Source organism: Corythoichthys intestinalis, unplaced genomic scaffold (assembly GCF_030265065.1).
Source record: "Corythoichthys intestinalis isolate RoL2023-P3 unplaced genomic scaffold, ASM3026506v1 HiC_scaffold_23, whole genome shotgun sequence".
Lineage (NCBI taxonomy): Eukaryota > Metazoa > Chordata > Actinopteri > Syngnathiformes > Syngnathidae > Corythoichthys > Corythoichthys intestinalis.
Window position 1 is genome coordinate 5459454 of NW_026651592.1, and position 23637 is coordinate 5483090.

Consider the following 23637-nt stretch of genomic DNA (forward strand, 5'->3'; position numbering starts at 1 on the left):
TGATCGACATTGATAAGAGAAACTTACAGAAGGGTGTATAGAGCCACGTCTTTTAGAACTCCTTATTAGACTCCTTACTGCAGTCTGATCTCTCGCCAAACCGTCAGTAGATGGTGGTAGTTCCCCATAAAACAAAGGGTAAACTGCCAACAAAAAAGAAGAAGAAGATCTACTCCTTCTCCTGCCCCTACTAGGAGTCACATCAACCCAGGCAGGCGCTGCCCCCTAGCGGCCGGACGGATTCTCTTTAAATTGTTCCCGTGAAAAATCATAAAAACCGGACATTTTCATGAATTTGTGAAACCCAGCCGGACCCTCCGGAGGGCACGTAATAAGAGGACTTGTCTGAGCAAAAGAGGACGTTTGGTCACCCTAACTTAATAATTAAGCTTATATTCTTGGCCAGAAGTAACAGTTAGCTATAAACCGCTAGCTTTCACTCCTGAGGAAAAACATAGTTAGGACAGATTAGTACAGATTTGCAACTCTGTTACAATGCCAAGGTTGTATATGATATTTCCAATGCAAGATTTCCCCATTGATCAGTAGCTAATCAAGCCTTTGATAGACAATTATGTCCACCCAAAATGTCCTTCAATTCAGGACTTTTTGGGTTTTGAAAAAGTTAGTGTGAGTTAAGGGGCGTCTCCCGGACCCTTCCACATGTGTATCATTCCTGACCCCGTGAGTCACGTCCAGCCGGCAAACAAGCGTTTAATCTCATTGAGTCACATCACATTCCCTCTAGTATGGCTCACACATCGTTGCTGACACCTCTTCCTGTTTTTAAGACTTATTTTTCACTTTATTTATGACTCATATGGAGCTCCAGACGTGATGAACTTAAAGTGTTTGGATTGTGGTTACAATCTAGATTTAACACGAGCTGAAAATTTTTATTTGTAGTTTTGGCTAAGTGCTGGACTGTTATGGTGTTAGATTTGTGCCACGATTACAAATGCTTCGTAAAGGGAAATAATGAGCACAAATGCGTGTTATGTGCAATAACATTTTTTATTTCAGTCCCCTTTTTTCCCCCAAGAAAACAATTATATTTTGAGTAAATTCTTATTTTCCGCACTCGCTTTTCCTATTTCCCTAGCTTACAATCACCCAATGCTGTCATATCACCCTAGCAATTCATTACACATTATCCAGTAAGGAGTCGGAATGCAGGCCAAATTCTGATTGGTTGATCAAAATTTCAAGCCATATTAGACGTTAGGTTTCTGGATTTTTAAACGGCGACCTTGTCATTGTTATACAAATATAACAATCGAACAATAGCTGCTAGCCCTCCCAGTCAAAATCGATTTGACATCTATCGTGAAACATGATCACTCAATGCCCAGCCTTCCCAGTTGAAATGGATTGATGTCTTTAAAGGTCCTCTGAAATACTACAGCAAGTAGCTTTAAAATTATAGCAGTCAATTATTTTGGCACCAAAAAAAGTGACAGAAAAGGTATAATTATGAAAGTTGATCCCGGTCTTTCTTTCTCTTATAATTCTAATTCAGAAAACACCTTTTTGTGCACAAACAACACAATTTATTCACACACACACACATTCATATTACAAAATGTACATCATATCATAGTGCTGAGCCAAGATTATGTGCGAGTGTCCTTAAGAAGCTACTAAAAGCTTATAGTCAAGACAATTGTGTGCTCAAAACATGCTTTTGTACCTAAGCCTGTCGCAATATGCAATAATTCTATTTATCGCACGATAAATAAAAATGAAGGTGGTAATTTTTCCACTGCGATTTATCGCCTGCGGCAGACATGCTGTTAAAAGTTCGGATTCCTTGTTACCAACTGCGCAAAATGCATCTTCAATCCAAGTCCGGCAAAAAAATAGCGCCGGCAGCAATCATCCCCATTATATCCTATTGTTCAACGTATACCGGCCGCGTCAGTGCTCCCGATTGACTGCGGACCATCTCCGGCGTGCCGGGGTTGTTGAGGTGTGGGCGCTCCCGTCAGGGATGACATTTCACGCCGGGCGGCTATTTTGCGACACAACACCGGATATTTGAGTGGCAAATTAAGAGCGCTGTGCTTCAAACTAGTCCTGTTTATGAAAGTCGATTGTCATATGTTGGTGTTGTGCACTAATGAGCAGACATGACTTCTGTGGCGTTTGCCAACTTTTTTTCATGCGCGCACACACTAGATATCATGAAATAGCAAACTAGATGTGTTACATCCCATGCCATTGGCTACGTGAGCCCAGAGTGATTATGGGACACGTAGTCCATATACTACATCGATGAATTATAAATCGCCATGACTGAATGGAAGTTAAGAAGGCCAAATCAATCCATACCAGTGACAATAGCTAATGCTGCAAATATTGTTAATTCAGTACGTGAAACAGATGGACCAAAAATAGGATGTCTTGCTCATGTAGTAAACCTAGCTGCTACTGTAGCAATCAACAGTGTGCCCCGCCTCACTTTACAAACAGTAAAGAGTGTTCTCAGCACTTTTATACTAAATATCTTTAGATCAGTAAGAAGTAAGCACATAGATATTATGCACTAAAATGCATGTTTATATGATGGCAATTTAATTTTTGCTCGTTTGCAAAAATAAAAAACAAAAAATACAGTTATTGTTTTTCTTCAGAGCATTAAATGTATTCAATCAGATCGAAAATCGTGTCCCCCGTATCGAAAATCGTACCGAACTGTGACTTAACTGTATCGTTGCATCCCTATGGAACACCATTGCAGAAGCTATGAGGGGAAAAGTTTTCATTTGCCTACATGCTTAAGTTATTAACTGCAATTGTATTTTTTTTTCTTGAAAAACACATTTTATTTATTCTGTGTTTCTGTACGGTATTAATATTGTCTTTTACTTAAGAGGCATGGTCTATTGTTTTTAGTTGTGATTTCTTATCGCGTTTAAATGGGTGTACTTGTTCTATTAATATATACTGTATTCTGTGTTATTGTAAATTGGTTAAAAAAAAAAAAATTGGGGGGGGGGGGCGCAATAATATGGCATATCACAATAATTTATGAGATAAATTATTGCACACTAAAATTTGTTATCGGGACAGGCCTATTTGTACCCATTATTTTCCATTACATACATGTATTGCAGCACAAATCTAGCACCAAGTACACTGCTGGCCAAAAATATTGGCACCCCTGCAACTGTATCAGATAATGCTCAGTTTCTCCCAGAAAATTATTGCAATTACAAATGCTTTGATAGTAATATCTTTATTTTGTTTGCAATGAAAAAACACAAAAGAGAATGGGAAAAAAATGAAATCATTATCATTTTACACAAAACTCGGAGAATTGGCCGGACAAAAGTATTGACACCCTTTGAAAAATCATGTGATGCTTCTCTAATTTGTGTAATTAACAGCACATGTTACTTACCTGTGGCATATAACAGGTGGTGGCATTAACTAAATCACGCTTGCAGCCAGTTAAAGTGGATTAAAGATGACTCAACCTCTGTCCTGTGTCCTTGTTTGTACCACATTGAGCATGGAGAAAAGACAGAAGACCAAAGAACTGTCTGAGGACTTGAGAAACAAAATTGTGAGGAAACATGGGCAATCTCAAGGCTACAAGTCCATCCAAAGACTTGAATGTTCCTGTGTACCGTGCGTAGTGTCATCAATAAGTAAAGCCCATGGCACTGTGGACAACCTCCCTAGATGTGGACGGAAAGGAAAAATTTGAGGAGAGATTTCAACGAAAGATTGTGACCCATACACATGCAAAAGCTAAGCTGGAGTTGAGAAAGCCAAAAACGTTTTGGAAGAATGTTCTCTGGTCAGATGAGACAAAAGTAGAGCTTTTTGGGAAAAGGCATCAACATAGAGTTTACAGGAAAAAAAACACGCCTTCAAAGAAAAGAACACGGTCCCCACAGTCAAACATGGCGGAGATTCCCTGATGTTTTGGGGTTGCTTTGCTACCTCTGGCACTGGACTGCTTAACGGTGTGCATGGCATTATGAAGTCTCAAAACTACCAACAAATTTTGCAGCATAATGTAGGGCCCATTGTGAGAAAGCTGGGTCTCCCTCAGAGGTCATGGGTCTTCCAGGACAATGACCCAAAAGCACTAGAGAATGGTTTGAGAGAAAGCAGTGGAGACTTCTAAAGTGGCCAGCAATGAGTCCAGACCTGAATCCCATAGAACACCTGTGGAGAGATCTGAAAATGGCAGTTTGGAGAAGGTACCCTTCAAATCTCAGGAGACTTGGAGCAGTTGGCCAAAGAAGAATGGTCTAAAATTCCAGCAGAGCATTTTAAGAAACTCTCTGATGGATACCGGAAGCGGTTGTTTGCATTTATTTTGTCTAAAGGTCGTGCTACTAAGTATTAGGCTGAGGGTGCCAATACTTTTGTCCGTCCCATTTTTTGAGTACTGTGTAAAATGATAATGTGTTTTTCCATTGTGTTTTGTGTTTTTTCCATTGCAATAAAAAAAAAAAAAATGAAGATATTACTACCAAAGTATTTGTAATTGCAATCATTTTATGGGAGAAATTTTTATGGGAGAAATTGAGCATTATCCGACAGAATTGCAGGGGTGCCAATACTTTTGGCCAGCCGTGTAAGTAAATGTCGCACAACTTCTTCAGAAACGAAAAGGTTGAGAACATTAGATGATGAGAGTTGATCATGTAATTATATTAATCCCCAGAATTTGTACTTTGAGCGTAAATCATTTATTTCCTGACCAAAAATGATTATAAAGTAATAACTTGGAGCCGCAAATAGTCAATGTGAATGGTGAATCGGCAGAGGATTACTGTATTGTGACCACACTTTGAAAAAAAAAACATGTTATGCTGTGGTTTTTTTAGACTGACTTGTCATCAGTGCGTTCTTTGCTCAGCCTTTTTTACTGCGAAGTGTTCAGAATTCGCCCTGTTTTGCAAGACCGGGCCCCTTGAATGATTACGCCGTTCCAGCGAGGGAGAAATAGGGGGGTTGAGAGGTACGAGGAGCTTTATTAGAACCAGACGTTTAGGGGTGGCTCCACTCGCCGTAATGGCCACAGAGAGGGAGGGGTGTTAGTTAAGGGAGGCCTGCGTTCCCGAAACGAAATTGGATCCTGTTGCTTGAGGCGGGGAGACAAAGCAGGGTGGGGCTGAGGGTTTTCTTTTTGGGAGAACTCACCTGAATAGTGCAGCGGACAACCGGGTAGACGCCGCCGAAGCCCGGTTGCCATGACAAACGCAGGCCGGTGGGGGTGATGTTGGTGGCTCGCAGGTGGTGAGGTGCGGCCGGTAGTACTGTTAAACACAGGCGGTGATTAATCCTTAGCTGCCAATGACAGGAATCCTTTTGAATTTAAATTAGTAGTTAGATTCAAACACAATTGTGTCACTTTGAAATGGATGTTAAAGATGCTGACTGGACATAAATGGAGTTGGGGACAAAATTTGCTGGATGACACTTTCATTAATGCTTATGCTAATTATAACGGTCTTATGACAGTTTTCTGATGCCACTGTCATATGAAGTGTTACCTTACCATTTTTCATTTTTCTTCCAATTGCTGTCTTTTTCTTTATATTCTCTTTTTTCTTTTCTATTTCTTCCATTTTCCCCATTTTTTTTTGGTCTTTTTTTTCCTTCTTTACTTTTTTTTTTTTTCCTTTTTTTACTGTTTTTCTTTTTATTCACTTTTCCTTTCTCCGGTTTTCTTTCATTTTTTCGTTTTCTTTCCTTAAGTAAAAAAACAAAACAATGCTACATTAAGAAACCCCACTTTTTTTGTTTAAAAAAAAAAAAAAAAAAAAAAGTTATTTCCCAAAAAGCAAGGCATATTTTGTCAATCTTATAATTAGGGCTAACAAAATTAGCGCGTTAACGGGTGGTAATTCATTTTTTAAATTAATCATGTTAAAATATTTGACGCATTTAACGCACATGCCCCGCTCAAACAAATTAAAATGACAGCACAGTGTCATGTCCACTTGTTACTTGTGTTTTTTGTTTTTTTTGTCGCCCTCTGCTGGCGCTTGGGTGCGACTGATTTTATGGGTTTCAGCACCATGAGCATTGTGTAATTATTGACATCAACAATGGCAAGCTACTTGTTTATTTTTTGATTGAAAATTTTACAAATTTTATAAAAACGAAAACATTGAGGGGTTTTAATATAAAATTTCTATAACTTGTACTAACATTTATCTTTTAATAACTACAAGTCTTTCTATCTATGGATCACTTTAACAGAATGTTAATAACGTTAATGCCATCTTGTTGATTTATTGTCTTAATAAACAAATACAGTACTTATGTACAGTATGTTGAATGTATATATCAGTCTTGTGTCTTATCTTTCCTTTCCAGCAATAATTTACAGAAAAATATGGCATATACTATAGATGGTTTGAATTGCGATTAATTACGATTAATTAATTTTTAAGCTGTGATTAACTCGATTAAAAATTTTAATCATTTGACAGCCCTACTAATATTGCTAAATTTAATTTTTCAAAAATTTAAATTCTAAGATCTAAATTCTAAAATCACATTATAGCCAACATTATTTAGGAAAGAACTCAGGTTTTAATTGAAACTTTTTTCATTGAAAAAGGCCAAAAAAAAAAAAAAAAAAAAAAAAAAAAAAAAAAAAAAAAGCTAAAATGAATAAAAATCATTGAAAAATATTGAAAAAGGGATAATTCTTTTAAAAAAAATTCTCTCAAGTAAATGAATAATCCTTTGTTGGGGTCGTATTTTTTGGTAAAACGCATGATAGTAGCAGGGCCGGCCCAGCGTATATGCAGACTATGCAGCTGCTTAGGGCCCCTGACCACTAGGGGGTCCCCAAACTGGCAATTGTTTAATTTATATATATATATATATATTTTTTCAGTTTGCTTTAGTTGACTTTTGTTAGTTTTGATAGGTAATTTCAAGCTTGAAAATACAAGTTCATCCTTAACTTCTTTATTTTCCTCTTTTAGAAAAAGGTTTGGCGCTATCTACTGTAAGTACTGACAATCACTTGGGGTGAGAAGTTTGAAGTATGCAGTGCAACAAAATCTGATTAATATACAAAATATGGACGTATGGGTTGGATTGTATGTATGGGTTTCACAGTACACTGTGATGAAATGGTGGGCAAAAAAATATGGGCCCCTTGGAATTATTTTGCTTAGGGCCCCCAAAGGGCCTGGGCAAATTGGATAGTAGTTATGGTACAAACATTTCTTTTTTTTTTGCAATATACACATGAATCCTGCTAACTTAACGGCTGCCAAGTCAAGTCATGTGGCTTGAGTCCTCTCACCGGTGACAGTGCCGGAGCCGGAGGCAGCAACGCCCTTACGGTTCTGGGCCTCGCAGGAGAAACTGCTAGTCCGGTTCAAACCTGAGCAAGAGAATAAAACAAACTCAGCAGAAAATTTGGTTGGACACAGTGAAAGCTGATGAGAGACAAAACATAATGCAGTAAGTGGTGGTTTCCGTGGCGACGTGAGTCAGCCAATGAGTGTGCAAGGCCTGTCAGCAAAGTTTTTTCCATCCATTCATTTTCTGGAGTGCTTATCCCCTCATAATCACAACTAAATTTTGGATGGGAGGTGGGGCATAACTTCAAAGTAGTGCAACCTACTTTGGACTACGCATCGAAGTTTGGAGTTCCACTTTGAAGCGAGACAAACTATGTTTAACAACAACAGGCTCCTACTGAACTGACCTCCTGACAATTATCTGTGGCCGTTTAAATAATGAGGGACTCTACTAAATAAACACCTGAGCGTATAATAGCAAATAAACCCAACATTGCCAACTTCATTAGATAACAACAAATTGCAAAATTCCATACATTAACACCATACAATAAGTCAACTGATGTCAGAGGTGGGTAGAGTAGCCAAAACATTTACTCAAGTAAAGGTCGCGTTACTTCTAAATTAGGAGTGGGAACCTCTTGTTACCTCACGGTACGATAAATTTGCGATACAAATCTCACGATAACGATGATCTGACGATATGGCGATACAACGATTATCGATACATTGGTTAGGAAATTATTGTAGGATATTCTACAAACAACTTATAAACAGAAAAACAAGCTTCTGCTGTGAATTGGAATGAGTTTATCACTAGTAGACGTCCAATCTGTTTTGAACTGGGAACATTCGTTCATTCGCTGCAAAGAACATCACCTGTCAAAAGAGCATGAGTGGCCTATATACCCTACCCACCGACGTCACAAAACCACGTGCTCGCTGTGTGGTTCCGCCCACTTGTCCGTCATTTTGTCTCTGTATTAGAATTGTTTTCAATTGATCGAGGAATTTAAAATGCATTTCATGGAAGACCCGGTGCTTTCTGATGCCGTAAACTCACTGGATGTGTTGCATAAAAGGCGTTATGTGGAAAAGCTTCGTTCTATACAGTCGCCAGATCCATATTTGATGCCCAAATCGATGTTTTTCGACCCACTGTCTTCGCCCTGTCTGCCTGACATCTGCTACGCTGATATTTACAATTATCTTTTCCACACAAAATCAGCCTATTCTCACGAAAATTTGAAAAACTTCAAGAGCTTGGAGGCTTATAAATACTTCGTTGCTGGTTGGGTGAAACAGGTCCTCGTCCACGAAAATTCGGCAGGAATCTATCTTGTGCTTGGAAAGGTGAGTTACGAAATTTTCAATTCAAAATCTTTTGTTATTGCTAACATCCACTGTCAAGTCTAATGTATTTCATGTCGTTTGTCAATGGAGTTAAGGCTTTTAATGTTTATATGGTTTAGCGATAGCACTCTCACTACATACATACGTGTATGTTGTCGGCGATTAGCCTAGCAATGATCTTAATTGTGTGTCAGCCCCGTAGACGAGGCCAGTTTCTTTCACTTGGTACCAGCTAAATATTATTCAAAAAATAACGATGGTGGAAGAAAGGGAAGTCACAAACATCTTGAATTTGAAACTATGTCGTACTACGTCGTATGTTGTTGGCGATTAGCCTCGCAATGATCTTAATTGTGGTTATTTGTCAGCCCAAAACCCTCTAAGTATATCTTAAATGCATCTTACCGGATATAAAATGACTACTACATAGTCTGTGGTGATTTTTTGGTGCCCAGTTTTCACGTCGAATTGCAGCCGTCCATTTCGCTCTCCTCTTTGGATCCCTCGGAATACGGTAAAACTTCAAGTCTCTCCTTCCATCTTCTCTGTTAGTGCAACCAACAGCCACACACGCCTTCACCATTTTGATTATTAATGTTAAGGAGAAGAAAAACACGCCGTAAATAGGAGAAATGTACGTAGCCGTAACAGGTTAACACTATGTTTTGACGGACAAGTGGGCGGTACCATTCAGGAGAGCGGAGTTGTGACGTCACGTGGGTAGGGTCTATAGTGGAGAAAAAACATTGTTACCTATGATTGTTATAATAAGAGTCATGTGGTTATTGTTGTGACGTCTCATTGGTGAAACAGACAGCCACTGTTGGCAACTCTGTCAAAAATACGGTATTTTTCGGACTATAAGTCGCAGTTTTTTTTTTTTTCTTTTTTTTTTTTTCCTCTCCATAGTTTGGCTGGGGGTGCGACTTGTACTCAGGAGCGACTTATGTGTTAAATTATTAATACATTATGATATCATTTCACATGTTATTTTGGTGTTTTGGAGTGACACTGTTGGTTTGGTAAACTGAGTAACTTAATAGCTATGGCCACGTTGGCGTTCTGCCTTTGGCAATGTGTGTTCAATTGTATTATTGACTTTTTTATATTGAAATGCATGCTTTTAGCTTGTGGCGCTTCCACGCCCACGTGGGGGCGCACTTGCACTTGTTTACGTGAAGAAGAACGCTCACATGCCAGAAGAAGACCGACAGCTACGTAGCTCTGAGTGAGTGGGCGAGTTAGTGAGAGAGAAACACGGCTGCAAACCTACGTTCATTGTTCATGATTGTAAAATCTCTCTACAGAGGCCACGCCTGTGTGTATCATCTTTTCTGTTGTTGTTGTGTGTTTTCCACCTGCGATCGGACACTTAGAGCTGGTTGTGTGGTTGTTTGAACGATGCGCTAATGCTAGCGAACGCATGCTAACCGTTTGTGTCATGTCATTGCTGTAAAAGCACCTAATTATCATTTATTTACGTCGATGCGAACCTATTTGGTATCGAGGATGAAATTGATTCAGCAAATTATATGGACGTCCAGCTCCAGCATCGTCATTTGGGAGTTTAGCTGAATAGCCAGGACCTATTCGCATTTCGTTGTTCATGCACTGTACATTGTACACTTATTCAGCATGTTGTTCTCTATTGTATTTTTATATTAAATTGCCTTTCAAGATGACACGTCTGTTCTATGTGTTTTGATTTTATCAAGTAAATTTCCCCCAAAAATGCAACCTATACTCCAGTGCGACTTGTATTTGTTTTTTTTCTCTTCGTTGGGCATTTTATGGCTGGTGCGACTTATACTCAGGTGCGAATTGTAGTCCAAAAAATACGGTATATAGAATAATCTGTCAAAATGTAACAACTCTAGGGTAGCTCAAAGTAGCGGAGTTTGAGTAGTGTTTCTTCTTCACAAATCTACTCAAGTAAAGGTAATTGTGTGGTAAAACTACATCTAAGAAGTACATTTTTCACAAAAAGTCACTCAAGTAAATGTAACGGAGTAAATGTAACGCGCGACTACCCACTTCTGACTAATGTGCATTTAAATTAACAATGGAAAAATTACCAAATTGATCAAATACTTAAATTAACTACTTAAATATCCCCCCCCTCCAAATGGTACGTACGTGCCAGATCTTCCACAGCTTGGTCATTACCTCAAATCAGAAATCAATTAAATATTCAGACAAATATGAACTAAACTGTAAACAATTTAGAAAATACATGTCCAAATAGACCAAGTCCCTATTGTTAACTTAAAGGTGGTGGCACAACTTGAAAAAAAGCTAATTATAATGGCTATCACTGAACTATTATAACCCAGGTCAGGACAAACAACCATTCACACTCTGCTTAGATTCATCAAAGAACCCCATCCTGACATTGGCTTATTCACACACACTTGAGACATTCCACAACATCCACATCATGACCTCACAGTGTTGTCAAACGTGTTCCCAGTCAACCACACACATACAGTGCCGCCAGTGTGCCATTCGCGCAGCAAAGCCTCCATTGTGAAGCGGGCGGAAAAGAGAACGCCGAGTCCACACTTTCGCCGAGTGGCACTAAAGTGTTTCTCATCTGGAGATTGCGCCACTTTCTCTCATGTCCACTGACACAAAAACACATGCTGGCACGTGGAATTTGACCAACATCTGCTTCCTTTGCACTTGACAATAAACGTGTGAGTCACCATTTCGTCTTCCTTTAAATAGGTTGAAGCTTGAGTTGATCGCAGCTAAAGTCCAGCGAGATAAAAATATCAAAGAGTAGCAGGACTTGACGAAAATTCACTTAAAGGGACAGACGACAGCTTTATCATGTGCATCCAAGTGGAAAGAATTTTGTTGAACTTTTCAGGGACATTGGACATCTATACAAGAGTTGTTATTCGCTTAACTCATTCACTTATCACAAAGTATGTGTTGTAGTTTGGCTGCTATTGATGTCAATAGATGTCCAATCCATTTCAATTAGGAAATAAATAAAAATAATCTAAAGATCTTTTGATCGCTTCCGGCCTCTTCCCAGTCGAAATGGATTGGGCGTCTAATGTCGTCGTTGGCAGCCAAAGAGTTATGCTAGATGAGGTCAAAAGACATTTAAAAAAAAATATATATATATATATATATATATATTAATATACAGTGGGGCATATAAGTATTTAGTCAACCACTAATTGTGCAAGTTCTATATAAATATTAGAAAAAATAAATAATAAATAATAAATTTACCTATTGCAGATTCAGTCTTCCCAGCCTGGTGCAGATCTACAATTTTGTCTGTGGTGTCCTTCGACAGCTCTTTGGTCTTGGCCATAGTGGAGTTTGGAGTGTGACAGACTGAGGTTGTGGACAGGTGTCTTTTATACCGATAATGAGTTAAAACAGGTGCCATTAATACAGGTAACGAGTGGAATGGATTAGAAGATGTTAGACCTCTTTGACAGCCAGAAAGCTTGCTTGTTTGTAGGTGACCAAATACTTATTTTCCACAGTAATTTGGAAATAAATGCTTTAAAAAAAAAATCAAACAACGTGATTTTCTGTTTTTTTTCCATATTCTGTCTCTCATTGTTGAGGTTTACCCATGTTGACAATTACAGGCCTCTCTGATCTTTTCAAGTAGGAGAACTTGCACAATTGGTGGTTGACTAAATACTTATTTGCCCCACTGTAATTCCCAGAGCATAACTGGTTTGTTATTATTTATTTCTAATTTATTTCTATTTTTTCAGTTGAATAGAAATTGTTTAGACCTTTCTTTAGCTTTTAATTTATTTTTTATTTAATTTATTTAGAATGATTTATATTTTTAGTATGCATGCCTTTTTCAATTTGCATTGATTAATTCTGATTATTTATCACAATTTGAATAATGTATGTTTAATTTTTGGAAGTGACTTTTTAAAAAAAATATATTTAATTTTGAATTATAATTTAATTACTGTTGTATTTATAATTCATTTGCATTTGTTTTTTCAATGTATTACTATTTGAATTATCGGAACCCCCCCCACCCCCCCCACCCCCCCGCCCGACCCCAAATACTTCATTCATTTTATATAAAATGCCAAGGCAACATTAACAGTAGAGTGATCCCTCGTTTTTCCCGAGGGGAAATGGGGACCAGACACCGCCGCGAGAAGTGAAAAACCGCAAATTAGCGCAACCCTCATAATTGTGTGTGTGTGTGTGTTCAGATTTAGCTTTTTTTTTTTTTTTTTCACTTTTTCCCCCAAAGTATAATTAAAAAAAAAATATGTGCATATATATTTTAATGTAATTATTTTTAAACAAGAAGGTAGTATTAGTAAATGCTTGGCTTGATTAAATGTTTCAATGAGTGAGTCTACTGAAATACGCTCTGAGCGGCTTACTTACACACAATGAGTTGCCACAGCAACTGTTTAACAAGTTAAACAATGATTGACGCATGCGGCGGTTTAGAAGTTTGGGACTCTGGCATGATCGTTAACTTTAATTCACAACTCCATTGGACGTGCACTCTGACCGACTAACAAAGAGCAGGGAGCGAGCGACAGATAATCTGTATATATATATTTTTTTTAATTGAAAAAAAAAATCCGCGATGGACTGATGGTGCGAAGTTTGAAGCGCGAAGTAGCGAGGAATCACTGTACTATTGAACGGGGGCTGCAAAATATTGGCCCGTGGGCCACAATTGGCCTCTGGTTTGAAACCACTTTCCTATATGAATGTATTTAATTTGAAAAGAATAATAATTAATGCATGAAAGGGTACCAAACAATCGATCAATCGCTGCTAGACCTCCCAGTTCAAATGAATTGGACGTCAAACCCCATCAATGGCTCAGAGACATGCTTTTCCACAACTGAACTTGTTCTTGTGATGTTCTACAGTCTGTGAGTTTTGGAACAGCTGTCCATTCCACAGAGGTGAGTGTTGGTTCCCGGTTCCGATGAGTCAAAGCAGACCCTAAATCCTCTCCTGTGTGACTCAACCCCCTCTGCCAGCCTGAGCTGCTTTTTTATCAGTTAGAAGTCTGATACTCGCTGTTCTCGTCCCCTCAAACTGCAAGCGGCCCCCTTTTCTTCTCCTTCTTCTCCCGCGTGCCTGAGCCGTCAACCACACGACCGCGAGCCCGTCCTCCGTTGGCGCTCGGCCCGATAGCCTCTGGCTCGTCTGTGTTGATAATCTACTCGTTGTGTTTGGGCCAAAAGTGGAAGGAGGCGGGGTTTGGGTGTAGAATGTTACAATGTAGTTCGCTTGAATCATTTTAAGCCGATTAAACTACAATGAGTTTACTGCGTAAGAATTTTAGAACCAATGTAGAATCAATTATACTGAACTAGTTCAGTATAATTTATTTTAGTATGTTGCATTTATTGTCATGTGGGAATTATTAAACTCACCTTGGGAAAAGTTTGATTTTTTTTTTTTTTATTTAACCTTTCTCTTCTAAAATGGCAATCGTCCAACTAGGTTAGTATAATTTTTTTTTTATGTTGTGTTTAACGTCATGAGGGAATTTTGAAACTTACCTTGTGAAAAAGTTTGAATTTATTTGTTTTGAAGCTTCTTCTAAAATGAGATAATTACCAAGCATATGTTTTTTGTCTGTTGCATCCATTTCTAAAATTACAAGATTTTTGTGCATCTAGTGTAAAATCTGAGACTTTTATAGCCATTTTAAGTTGTGTTATACTTGTATAAAAAATAATGAATCGGGATTTTATAAGGGAACGACTTTGAATTTTTTGATGACACTGCTCATGGAGACTCATATATGGCTAAGGTCGGTGCCTGTTTTGGTTTTAGGTCGATAGCAGCTTTGGTTTTGAAAATATTTTAAATTGAGTTTTTGAATACGAATCGGCCCTGTTTCCCGTGTCATGTCAATAGGTTATGAAGTCTATGCCAAAGCCATAATTGGAACTAACATTGACATTCACTGCCAGCCCCTCTCAGTTCCAATAGATTGGACGTCTATCATCGTCAATGGCAATGAAACACAATCATTTAAAAAGCTCACAAATGATTTGCTTTAATTTTTTTGCGCTGGTATTTTTCTTTTTCTTTAGCAAAAATATCTATTTATTAGTGGTGGGACTCGATTAAAATTTTTAATCGAGTTAATTACAGGGTCTGTAATTAATTAATCGAAATTAATCGCATTCTAATTGAAAACCATATATTGACAAAACAAATGGTGTTCTCAATAAAAAAAGCCTTTTTGAGCTTAACAACAAATTTATTACTGTTAATATGTAATGTCATCAGCATACAATTGGTCAAAGTGCTCATACAGCTATTCAGGTTTAAAGTGTTTCAGGCACCCGGATTATTTATGTTCTTTGAAAACATTTTTCTTTAGATAGTTACTGTTTTTTAACTGTATACATAACTACTTTTCAGTAGTTACAAGATAAAACTATGAGGCATAAAATATTGCCAAATATTTTCTTTCAAATAGTGAAATGTAAACACTGATAATTAAACTGCAAGAAAATAACAAAGTGCAACACTTCAACATTAAGTTATTCAACAATCCGTACCAATTGTTGTGACTTTTCGTTCAATCTCCCAGGACTCAGCTACCGAAAAAAAACTGGTCTGCACAGTTTACTGTTTAGCGTCTGTCGTTGGCTTTTTGCACAGTCAGGACGAAAGACGCCAAATGCCATTCATTGTTGACGACTTGTATTGTATGTGCGGTCACTCTGAGATAGTTAGAATTGCTCAAGAAAGTCCAGTGGTCCCGTGTCAAACCAACATACTCGACAGACTTCAATCGGTCTTCTTTGGTCTGCTTTTCGTCATCGAATAGCAGCTTGCACAAGCACCGGCCGAGGCAGCCCGCCGGGTGCAACCGTGACCGCCAAGCCGACCGCGCCGGGACCCTCGCCGCCGCCGCGCCCTGGTTAAAGGGCGGGCGGGAAGGCGCGCGGCCGCGTCGGCAGCTTGCACAAAACAATGCTCTTGTCCATTGTCCTATCAGGATGCGTTTTGTAGGGGAAAACTAGCCCCTAACTGTCCAAATAAAATGTCGCCTCCCATCACTGCTGCTGTTAGCGTTTGTTTGTGTGCATCAGATTTACCAGCGTACCAGAAACACATGAGTAGGAAGGTTCCGCATGCAGACAAATGGAACTGAAACAATTAATTGCGTTAAAATTTTTAACGCGTTAAAAGCTTTATAATTAATCAATCGAAATTAATGCGTTAAAGTCCCAGCCTTACTATTTATTATAATGTAAAATCTATTAAGTGTAAAACCTCGATATAACCGACAGTCCAACACCAAAAGAATTATGATTTAACAAACACGATCCGCCAGAATCGTAGCGTCTGATTGGGACAGCTTCTTTTTCACAATCATGGAACTTTCACCATCATCATGGCAATGTTTAAAGGAAGGCTAACAACCAGTGTTGTTTTTGGTTGCCCTTTTAATTTTTGTCTTGCTCTTTTGGACGAAAATACTTATTAGTCTTAGTCATTTTTTCAAAATGTGTTCATCTTCGTCTAGTTTTAGTCAACGAAAACTCAGACAAATTTTGTCCCGTTTTAGTCGACTATTACTCAAAATGTTTTACTCCATGAATAGATACAGTGGGGCAAATAAGTATTTAGTCCACCAATTGTGAAAGTTCTCCAACTTGAAAAGATTAGAGAGGCCTGTAGTTGTCAACATGGGTAAACCTCAACCATCAGAGACAGAATGTGGAAAAAAAAACAGAAAATCACATTGTTTGATTTTTAAAGAATTTATTTCCAAATTACAGTGGAAAATAAGTATTTGGTCACCTACAAACAAGCAAGCTTTCTGGCTGTCAAAGAGGTCTAACTTCTTCTAACAAGTTCTAATGAGGCTCCACTCGTTACCTGTATTAATGGCACCTGTTTTAACTCATCATCGGTATAAAAGACACCTGTCCACAACCTCAGTCTGTCACACTCCAAACGCCACTATGGCCAAGACCAAAGAGCTGTCGGAGGACACCACAGACAAAATTGTAGATCTGCACCAGGCTGGGAAGACTGAATCTCCAATAGGTAAAACGCTTGGTGTAAAGAAATCAACTGTGGGAGCAATTATTAGAAAATGGAAGACATACATGACCACTGATAATCTCCCTCGATCTGTGGCTCCATGCAAGATCTCACCCTGTGGCGTCAAAATGATAGCAAGAACGGTGAGCAAAAATCCCAGAATAATACGGGGGGACCTAGTGAATGACTTACAGTGAGCTGGGAACACAGTAACAAACGCTACTATCAGTAACACAATGCGCCGCCAGGGACTCAAATCCTGCACGGCCAGACGGATCCCCCTGCTGAAGGCAGTACACATCCAGGTTCCCGTGTTTGGAGGAGAAAGAATACTGAATTGCATCCGAAGAACACCATACCCACTGTGAAGCATGGGGGTGTAAACATCATGCTTTGGGGCTGTTTTTTCTGCAAAGGGACCAGGACGACTGATCTGTGTAAAGGAAAGAATGAATGGGGCCATGTATCGAGCGATTTTGAGTGAAAATCTCCTTCCATCAGCAAGGGCATTGAAGATGAGACGTGGCTGAGTCTTTCAGCATGACAATGATCCCAAACACACAGCCAGGGCAACAAAGGAGTGGCTTCGTAATAAGCATTTCAAGGTCCTGGAGTGGCCTAGCCAGTCTCCAGATCTCAACCCCATAGAAAATCTGTGGAGGGAGTTGAAAGTCCGCGTTGCCCAACGACAGCCCCAAAATATCACTGCTTTAGAGGAGATATGCATGGAGGAATGGGCCAAAATACCAGCAACAGTGTGTGAAAAGCTTGTGAAGAGTTACAGAAAATGTTTGGCCTCCGTTATAGCCAACAAAGGGTACATAACAAAGTATTGAGATTAACTTTTGGTATTGACCAAATACTTAATTTTCCACCATGATTTGCAAATATAAATTCTTTAAAAATCAATTAATGTGATTTTCTGTTTCTCCCCCCCCCACATTCTGTCTCTCACGGTTGAGGTTTACCCATGTTGACAATTACAGGCCTCTCTAATATTTTCAAGTGGGAGAACTTGCACAATTAGTGGTTGACCAAATACTTATTTGCCACACTGTAAATAAATAAAAAAACATTTCCAACAATTTTGAATGAACATTGACGGACGACCACACAATTGTCGAGTCTACAAGGACATCACCATCTTCATGATGATAATACACAGTCAACAGGTCAATACATTATAAAATACATTATTTTCAATTAATTAAACTCACCTGGACGCCACAAACTGTATATAAAAGGTTTTCCAAGAGTAAGACGACACTCACGATGCTAAATGCTAATGCTAACGCTAAAGCTATGCTAATGCGAACACTCTGCTAACGCTACAAGTTACGTAGTGTGTGATTATCACTCGGCACAGAACTTTAAAGGCTACAGCAACATGGCATAGCTAGCCAAGATAAGAAAATAAAACTTACCAACCACCACCTGCACATGTGTTTCACAAAAGGAGCCTAGAGTGGGCAGAAGCTTACTCACTGGCTGGTGAGTAAGTTTGAGTGTGGGGCGGGGGAAAGGCGCAGCACGTACGTCTCATTAGTGACACAACCAAACAGTGCTAAGATGCGTGCTAACTGCACATGCGGTAAGACAATGTCACCCATTGTGAACCTATGACGGAAACTATGGCAAATTTTCATCTCGTTCTTCAAGTCAGACGACAACTGGCATCATTTTGTTATATTTTAGTCCCCCAAGACACATTTTTAGCTTGTCATTGTCATGAAAAAAATTGTCCCTTGACGAAATGTTTTCATTATCATCATCGTTGACGAGAACAACACTGCTAAAAACTCCCCCCCCCCAAAAAAAATTACAATTATTTGTATTGTATTTAGTGTTTTGGTCAAGGAAGAAGTGCTTCAACTTAACAGACAATCGGCAATAACAGCAATCCCTCACCCACATTCGTCCGTTAAATTGAGGCTTAAAGTGATCCTCTAACTTAAATACATGTAGGCGCTATTAAACCACAATTGTTCTCTTGTACTAAAATATGTTGTCAGAAACACATAAAATGTTAAATCAATGGCAATATTTTATAATATTTACTACATATTTTGACCGTTAGTTTGCGCCATGGTTTGCGGACTCGCAGTGATGACGTCATTGGGATCATGCCAAATGTGTAGCGTGTTCAACAATTGCTTATTGCTGCCTAAACTCGCGAAGTAAAATGCCACGATGTGCTGCTTTTGGATGCAATTTCCAGTCAAATGGAAACAAGGGGAGTGAAGTGAGTGGTCAAAGTGGAATTATTATTTTTAGTGAATAAATGTGCATAAGTGGAAGCTTCTCCCCCTTTATGGTCCCTGTATGCACGTATCCTCCCCACCACGCGTTACAACTGGCGCCCGAACATTTTTCCTGGATCCTCAGTGAAGTAAGGGATCCGTCTATTTTCTGGATCCGACGGTCTCACCGCGTTTGCAATATTGGTTTCAGATCTGTCCATTTTTTTCGATTCGTCGGTCCCACAGCGGCTTTTCGGATCAGTCTATTTTGTGGAATCGACGGCCTGATCGCGGCTGCGACATTGCCATGGGATCGGTCTAATTCCTGGATCTTCGAGTAAGTAAAAAACGTGGATTTGGATTATTATTGCTATCTTTTATGTTGACTATGTTATGCTGTTATGTTGACAATGTTGGAGTTCGTCAGGGAACGCGTGTTTGCATACTGCTGAGCTCCCGAGCGAAGAGTGGTCAAGGTGGAAATATTATTTTTTGTGAATAAATGTGCATAAGTGGAAGCTTCTCCCCTTTTTAGTACTTTTATACACGTATCCTAGCTACCACGCGTTACAATCTACAAGACATGGATTACATAAGGTGTGCTCTTTGGCCTGTACTGTATGTAAAGCACACGACAGCTCTGGATGCTAACAATCTACATAATTATATTGGGATAAGTTTGAAAACGCAATATGCTTACCTTGAATATCTGCTAATAAAACCGGACAGCATACACTCTCGCTCCCAACCGGAGTTCCCAACGGAACTCTCTCGCATCACCAGTTTTGCCCAACTTTTGTCTTATCAGGTATTTGCCGCACAAATTTTTCCCTGAAGCTCGTCTTGTGAACGACCGACAGTGCTGTCCTTAGAGATGTGCAAAATTTCCGATTCTTAGATTATTCGCGATTCGGCCGTGGAAGATTCGAGAACGATTCACAAACATCCAAATTCCGATAATTGAAACATGCCACGTAAAGCGGAAGTACAACACACTCAGCTTCGGGACGCAATGAGGAACGGAGCGAGAGTAGCTAAACATCATGCTTCTCATTACCCGGCCCGTCGGGTAATGCCAATGCTCAACTCACGGCTCTAGCTCAACTCATGCTACGAGATAAAAAAACACAACAACATACCTGACTGCTGCCGAAAAGCTGCTACAAAGTACATCCACATAATATTACGGTAGATATAATTTATATAGGACTAGATGCAATATAGATTCGGTAGCGTTAGCAGCACATCTACAAAAAGCTAGATGCGGGCGTTAGTAAACGGCCGCCATCTTAAAGCAGTACACTTCCCTGCAAGGCTGTTGTAGCGAACCTTCCAAGCAAACCTAATTAACTTTTTATCTAAAATACTCCTAAATCGCTAAAATATTGACTTGAATCTATCTTTAAAATAGTTTTAAAACTTTAACATGTCAAAAGTAGACAAAAGGGAAATTATGGAATAACAGGAGCAATTTTAACAACTTTATCGGTTGATTCACAACATTAAATTAATTGTACGTAGTTTAAAGCTGCTGATACAGAATGGGGACTGGAGTTTTTTATTTACTGTTATTTTTGTATATTTGTTTACTGCTTTATGTTAACTTGATACTGAAATTGGTTTAGCCTGAGAGTATTTTTGAACAATTTTGGAACTAATGTACAAAACATTAAAAAAAAAAAAAAAAAAGGGAGGGAGGGAGTGGATCAATAATCGTTTTATAATCGAATCGGAGCCTCTGAATCGTAATCGTAATTGAACCGTTAGGTGCCCAAAGATTCCCAGCTCTAGCTGTCCTGCTCTTCACTTTTCAGATATGGTTCAAATAGGAAGGGTAGAACTGACGACATGTTGGGAAAGCTAACGAGTGACACGCTGGAATTTCGGCAACGGGACCCGTGACGTCACGCACTACGACGTAACAAGAATGGCGACCTATCACTTAAAATAATTTTACAAACTTTATTAAAACAAAAACATTAAGAGGGGTTTTAATATCAAATTATTATAACTCATACTAACATTTATCTTTTAAGAATTACTTGTCCTAAAAATAGAGGATCCCTTTAACTGTATTTCACATGTCAGTTTTTAGAATCGATTATTCGATTGTTCAATTTATCGATTAGTCAGGTAACAACTTGGTTTGCATTCAAGTGGATGACAGATGTCTAACCCGTGATGTTGAGCGTGGAGGGCGACAGGGCCACTGGGTCGTCAACAGTGTTGAGAGGAGCGCCGTCTTGTAACCAGATGATGTGGACCGGTTCTGGCGGCCCGTGGGCCACGCAGTGTAGGCTAAAGCTCTCGTTGGCAACCACGGACATGTGCTGCGGCTCGGTGGAGAAGTGAGCAAGACCTGACAAAGGAAGCGTAGGTCAGACTCAGACTTTGCTCGGTTGTGTTTTTGGGGTGCCGATTTTAAGGGACGGCGAAGCTCACCTTCCAGCAGGATGCTGCCTTCCGTGGACAAAATCTGCTGGCCTTCTACATCTGCCGCACACTGATAGGTGCCCATGTCGGAAAGCTGGACACTTTTAATCCTGGAGAGAGTGAATGATCGTGTTGAGTCTAGGCATGTGCCGGTATGAGATTCTGACAGTTTGATAACCTTAAGCAAAAATATCACGGTTTCACGGTATTGAAAATACTGTTTTAAAATGTGTTATTTTGAGATTTCTGGGTTAAAAAAAATCCATAGAACAGGATTTTTTTCCAAAACATTAGCAAATTGGAACAGGAGTATAATGAACTATTCTGAATAAAATTAGGTGACCTTCAGGTGAGCCTGTCATTTGAAAGCTAGCTAAGTGCACAATCTAAAATAGGTGAGAAACCCAAAGCCATGTTTGTTCTCTTGCAATTAGACCCCATCAACTGTTTATTTGATCCAAAATGACTGTCAACTTGACTGTCATCTTGTCGAGCAAAGTGCGCATGTTAGCAAAGTTGAACACACATTTTTCATTATGGGTGTCATTTTAAAGCTATTCAGAGCGCAGAATCTGAAGTATGTGAGATTGACTCCAGAAATCTTCATTTGCATGTTGTGATGTGCTTTTATTTTGAAATGTTCACGGCAAGTACGCCCGCTAAGCCAGTAACCAAAAGCTTAGCAGTCAGTAAAAAAAAACAAAAAAAAACGTACTTCTCTTTTCGTCATGCATGAGGTGTCAGTAATTGATTTTTTTTTATTTTTTTTCGCATCGTTTGCAAATGTTCATGTTTGAAGTGTCACCTTTAATAACAGCAGGTTTGCGTTTTAGAGAGTGCATTGTCATTTTTCCATTTTTTTATCCAAGTATTTTCCCCAATTGCTAATAAATGGCATGGTCATGACAAATAACAGTCTTGTGCTGAATGGAATATGAAATAATAAAAATGCATTTATTCAGGACGACATGGCAAAATTACTCCATAATGGTCAAAACTGTCGACTTCACCTTTACTGTCGCACCTCCCGAACGATATTTTATGACACCTAAATCGGACATATGTCATTTCCCTTCCCTGGCTTCGGAGAATATAAACAAAACAGAAGGCGTGACAGCTAGCCGACATGCTAACCCGAACCGAGTGATGTTTCAAAGTCTTCGAAGCGGAAAATTACACATAACTATCCTGAATTATTTGACATGACGACCCGGTTGTCGATTGTCTTCGCGGATCGGCAAACCACCCGGCGGAGAGCAATTTACCGTTCGTTCCCCGGAGGAGGGTGGCTGGAGTTGTTGTGCAGCTAACGTGCTGCTGCTAATGAGCATTAGGAGAGCTTTTTACATGCCTATCAATGATCAAACGTAAGTAGTCCTTCATTTAAAGGAAGTTTGTAGTGTTTACTTTGTAATCACTGTAGTCGTATTTGACATAATACAAAACAAGATGTTTACTCACTTCCTCGTAAGTCCAATGGTCACACAGTAAATATCCACGGTGAATGGGAACCTTTTGAAACTCCAAAAAGACGCATACGCCTCTCCCTCATACAGAATGATTTTTCTGCAGTCGTTTGGCTTGCCGTGATGCGAAAAATAAACGTATTAATCCGCAAAATCAGCTGAATCCTTCGTCCTCATACACAACAGTACACTGTAGCGTGAAGAGGACGTCTTCTACCGTACACGTCACAGCGCCCTCCTCCTCAATGCAAGACCAAAGCCGGAAGTCACTCATTTTCATGGCGCGGGATTCAAAAAACTAAATAAAAATAGCGATCGCTTCCACACACATCCAAGCGGCCCATATCATTCAGGGGCATAAAATACCGCGTGTATTATGAAATAAACAGGCTTTTTCGTGTCACAGGCACTTTAAAGTAAGTTGTCTTTTTTCCCCATTAGTCTCAATGTAGCAATGCTAACGTTTACAGTGTTTGTTTTATGTGTTTCCTTATTTTGTATGTGTGAACTGTAATTCTACGGCGTGTTGTTGACCAATAACATCTGGACACAACAACTGGAGTCTCATATGTCATCTACACGCACGCACAAATAAATGAACGCACGCGGTGATAAAACGCAGCCGTGAAAATTCTCACTTTTATTTACCTTGCGATAAATGTACTCATTGCATATCGCGACAGGCTTAGCAACTTCAATAAAACTTGTCGTTAGTTAGATGGACTTACAACCCCCCCTCCCCAAAAAATTATCTCCTCGGATCTACACAATTCACGTAGGTCACCCTTTTTGACTTCAAAACGG

At 39.2% G+C, this 23637-nt stretch overlaps 1 protein-coding gene across 1 annotated transcript in view; it reads right to left on the reverse strand.

The window, feature by feature from the left end:
* LOC130911102 (tyrosine-protein kinase receptor UFO-like) overlaps window positions 1–23637 on the reverse strand; it is a 99340-nt gene that overhangs the window by 51963 nt on the left and 23740 nt on the right. The window contains exons 3-6 of the mRNA XM_057828814.1: window positions 21377–21477; window positions 21111–21293; window positions 7292–7372; window positions 5164–5279 (exon numbers count right to left, since the gene is read on the reverse strand). Of these exons, the coding sequence (XP_057684797.1) occupies window positions 5164–5279; window positions 7292–7372; window positions 21111–21293; window positions 21377–21477 (481 nt within the window). The remainder of the gene's footprint in view (window positions 1–5163; window positions 5280–7291; window positions 7373–21110; window positions 21294–21376; window positions 21478–23637) is intronic.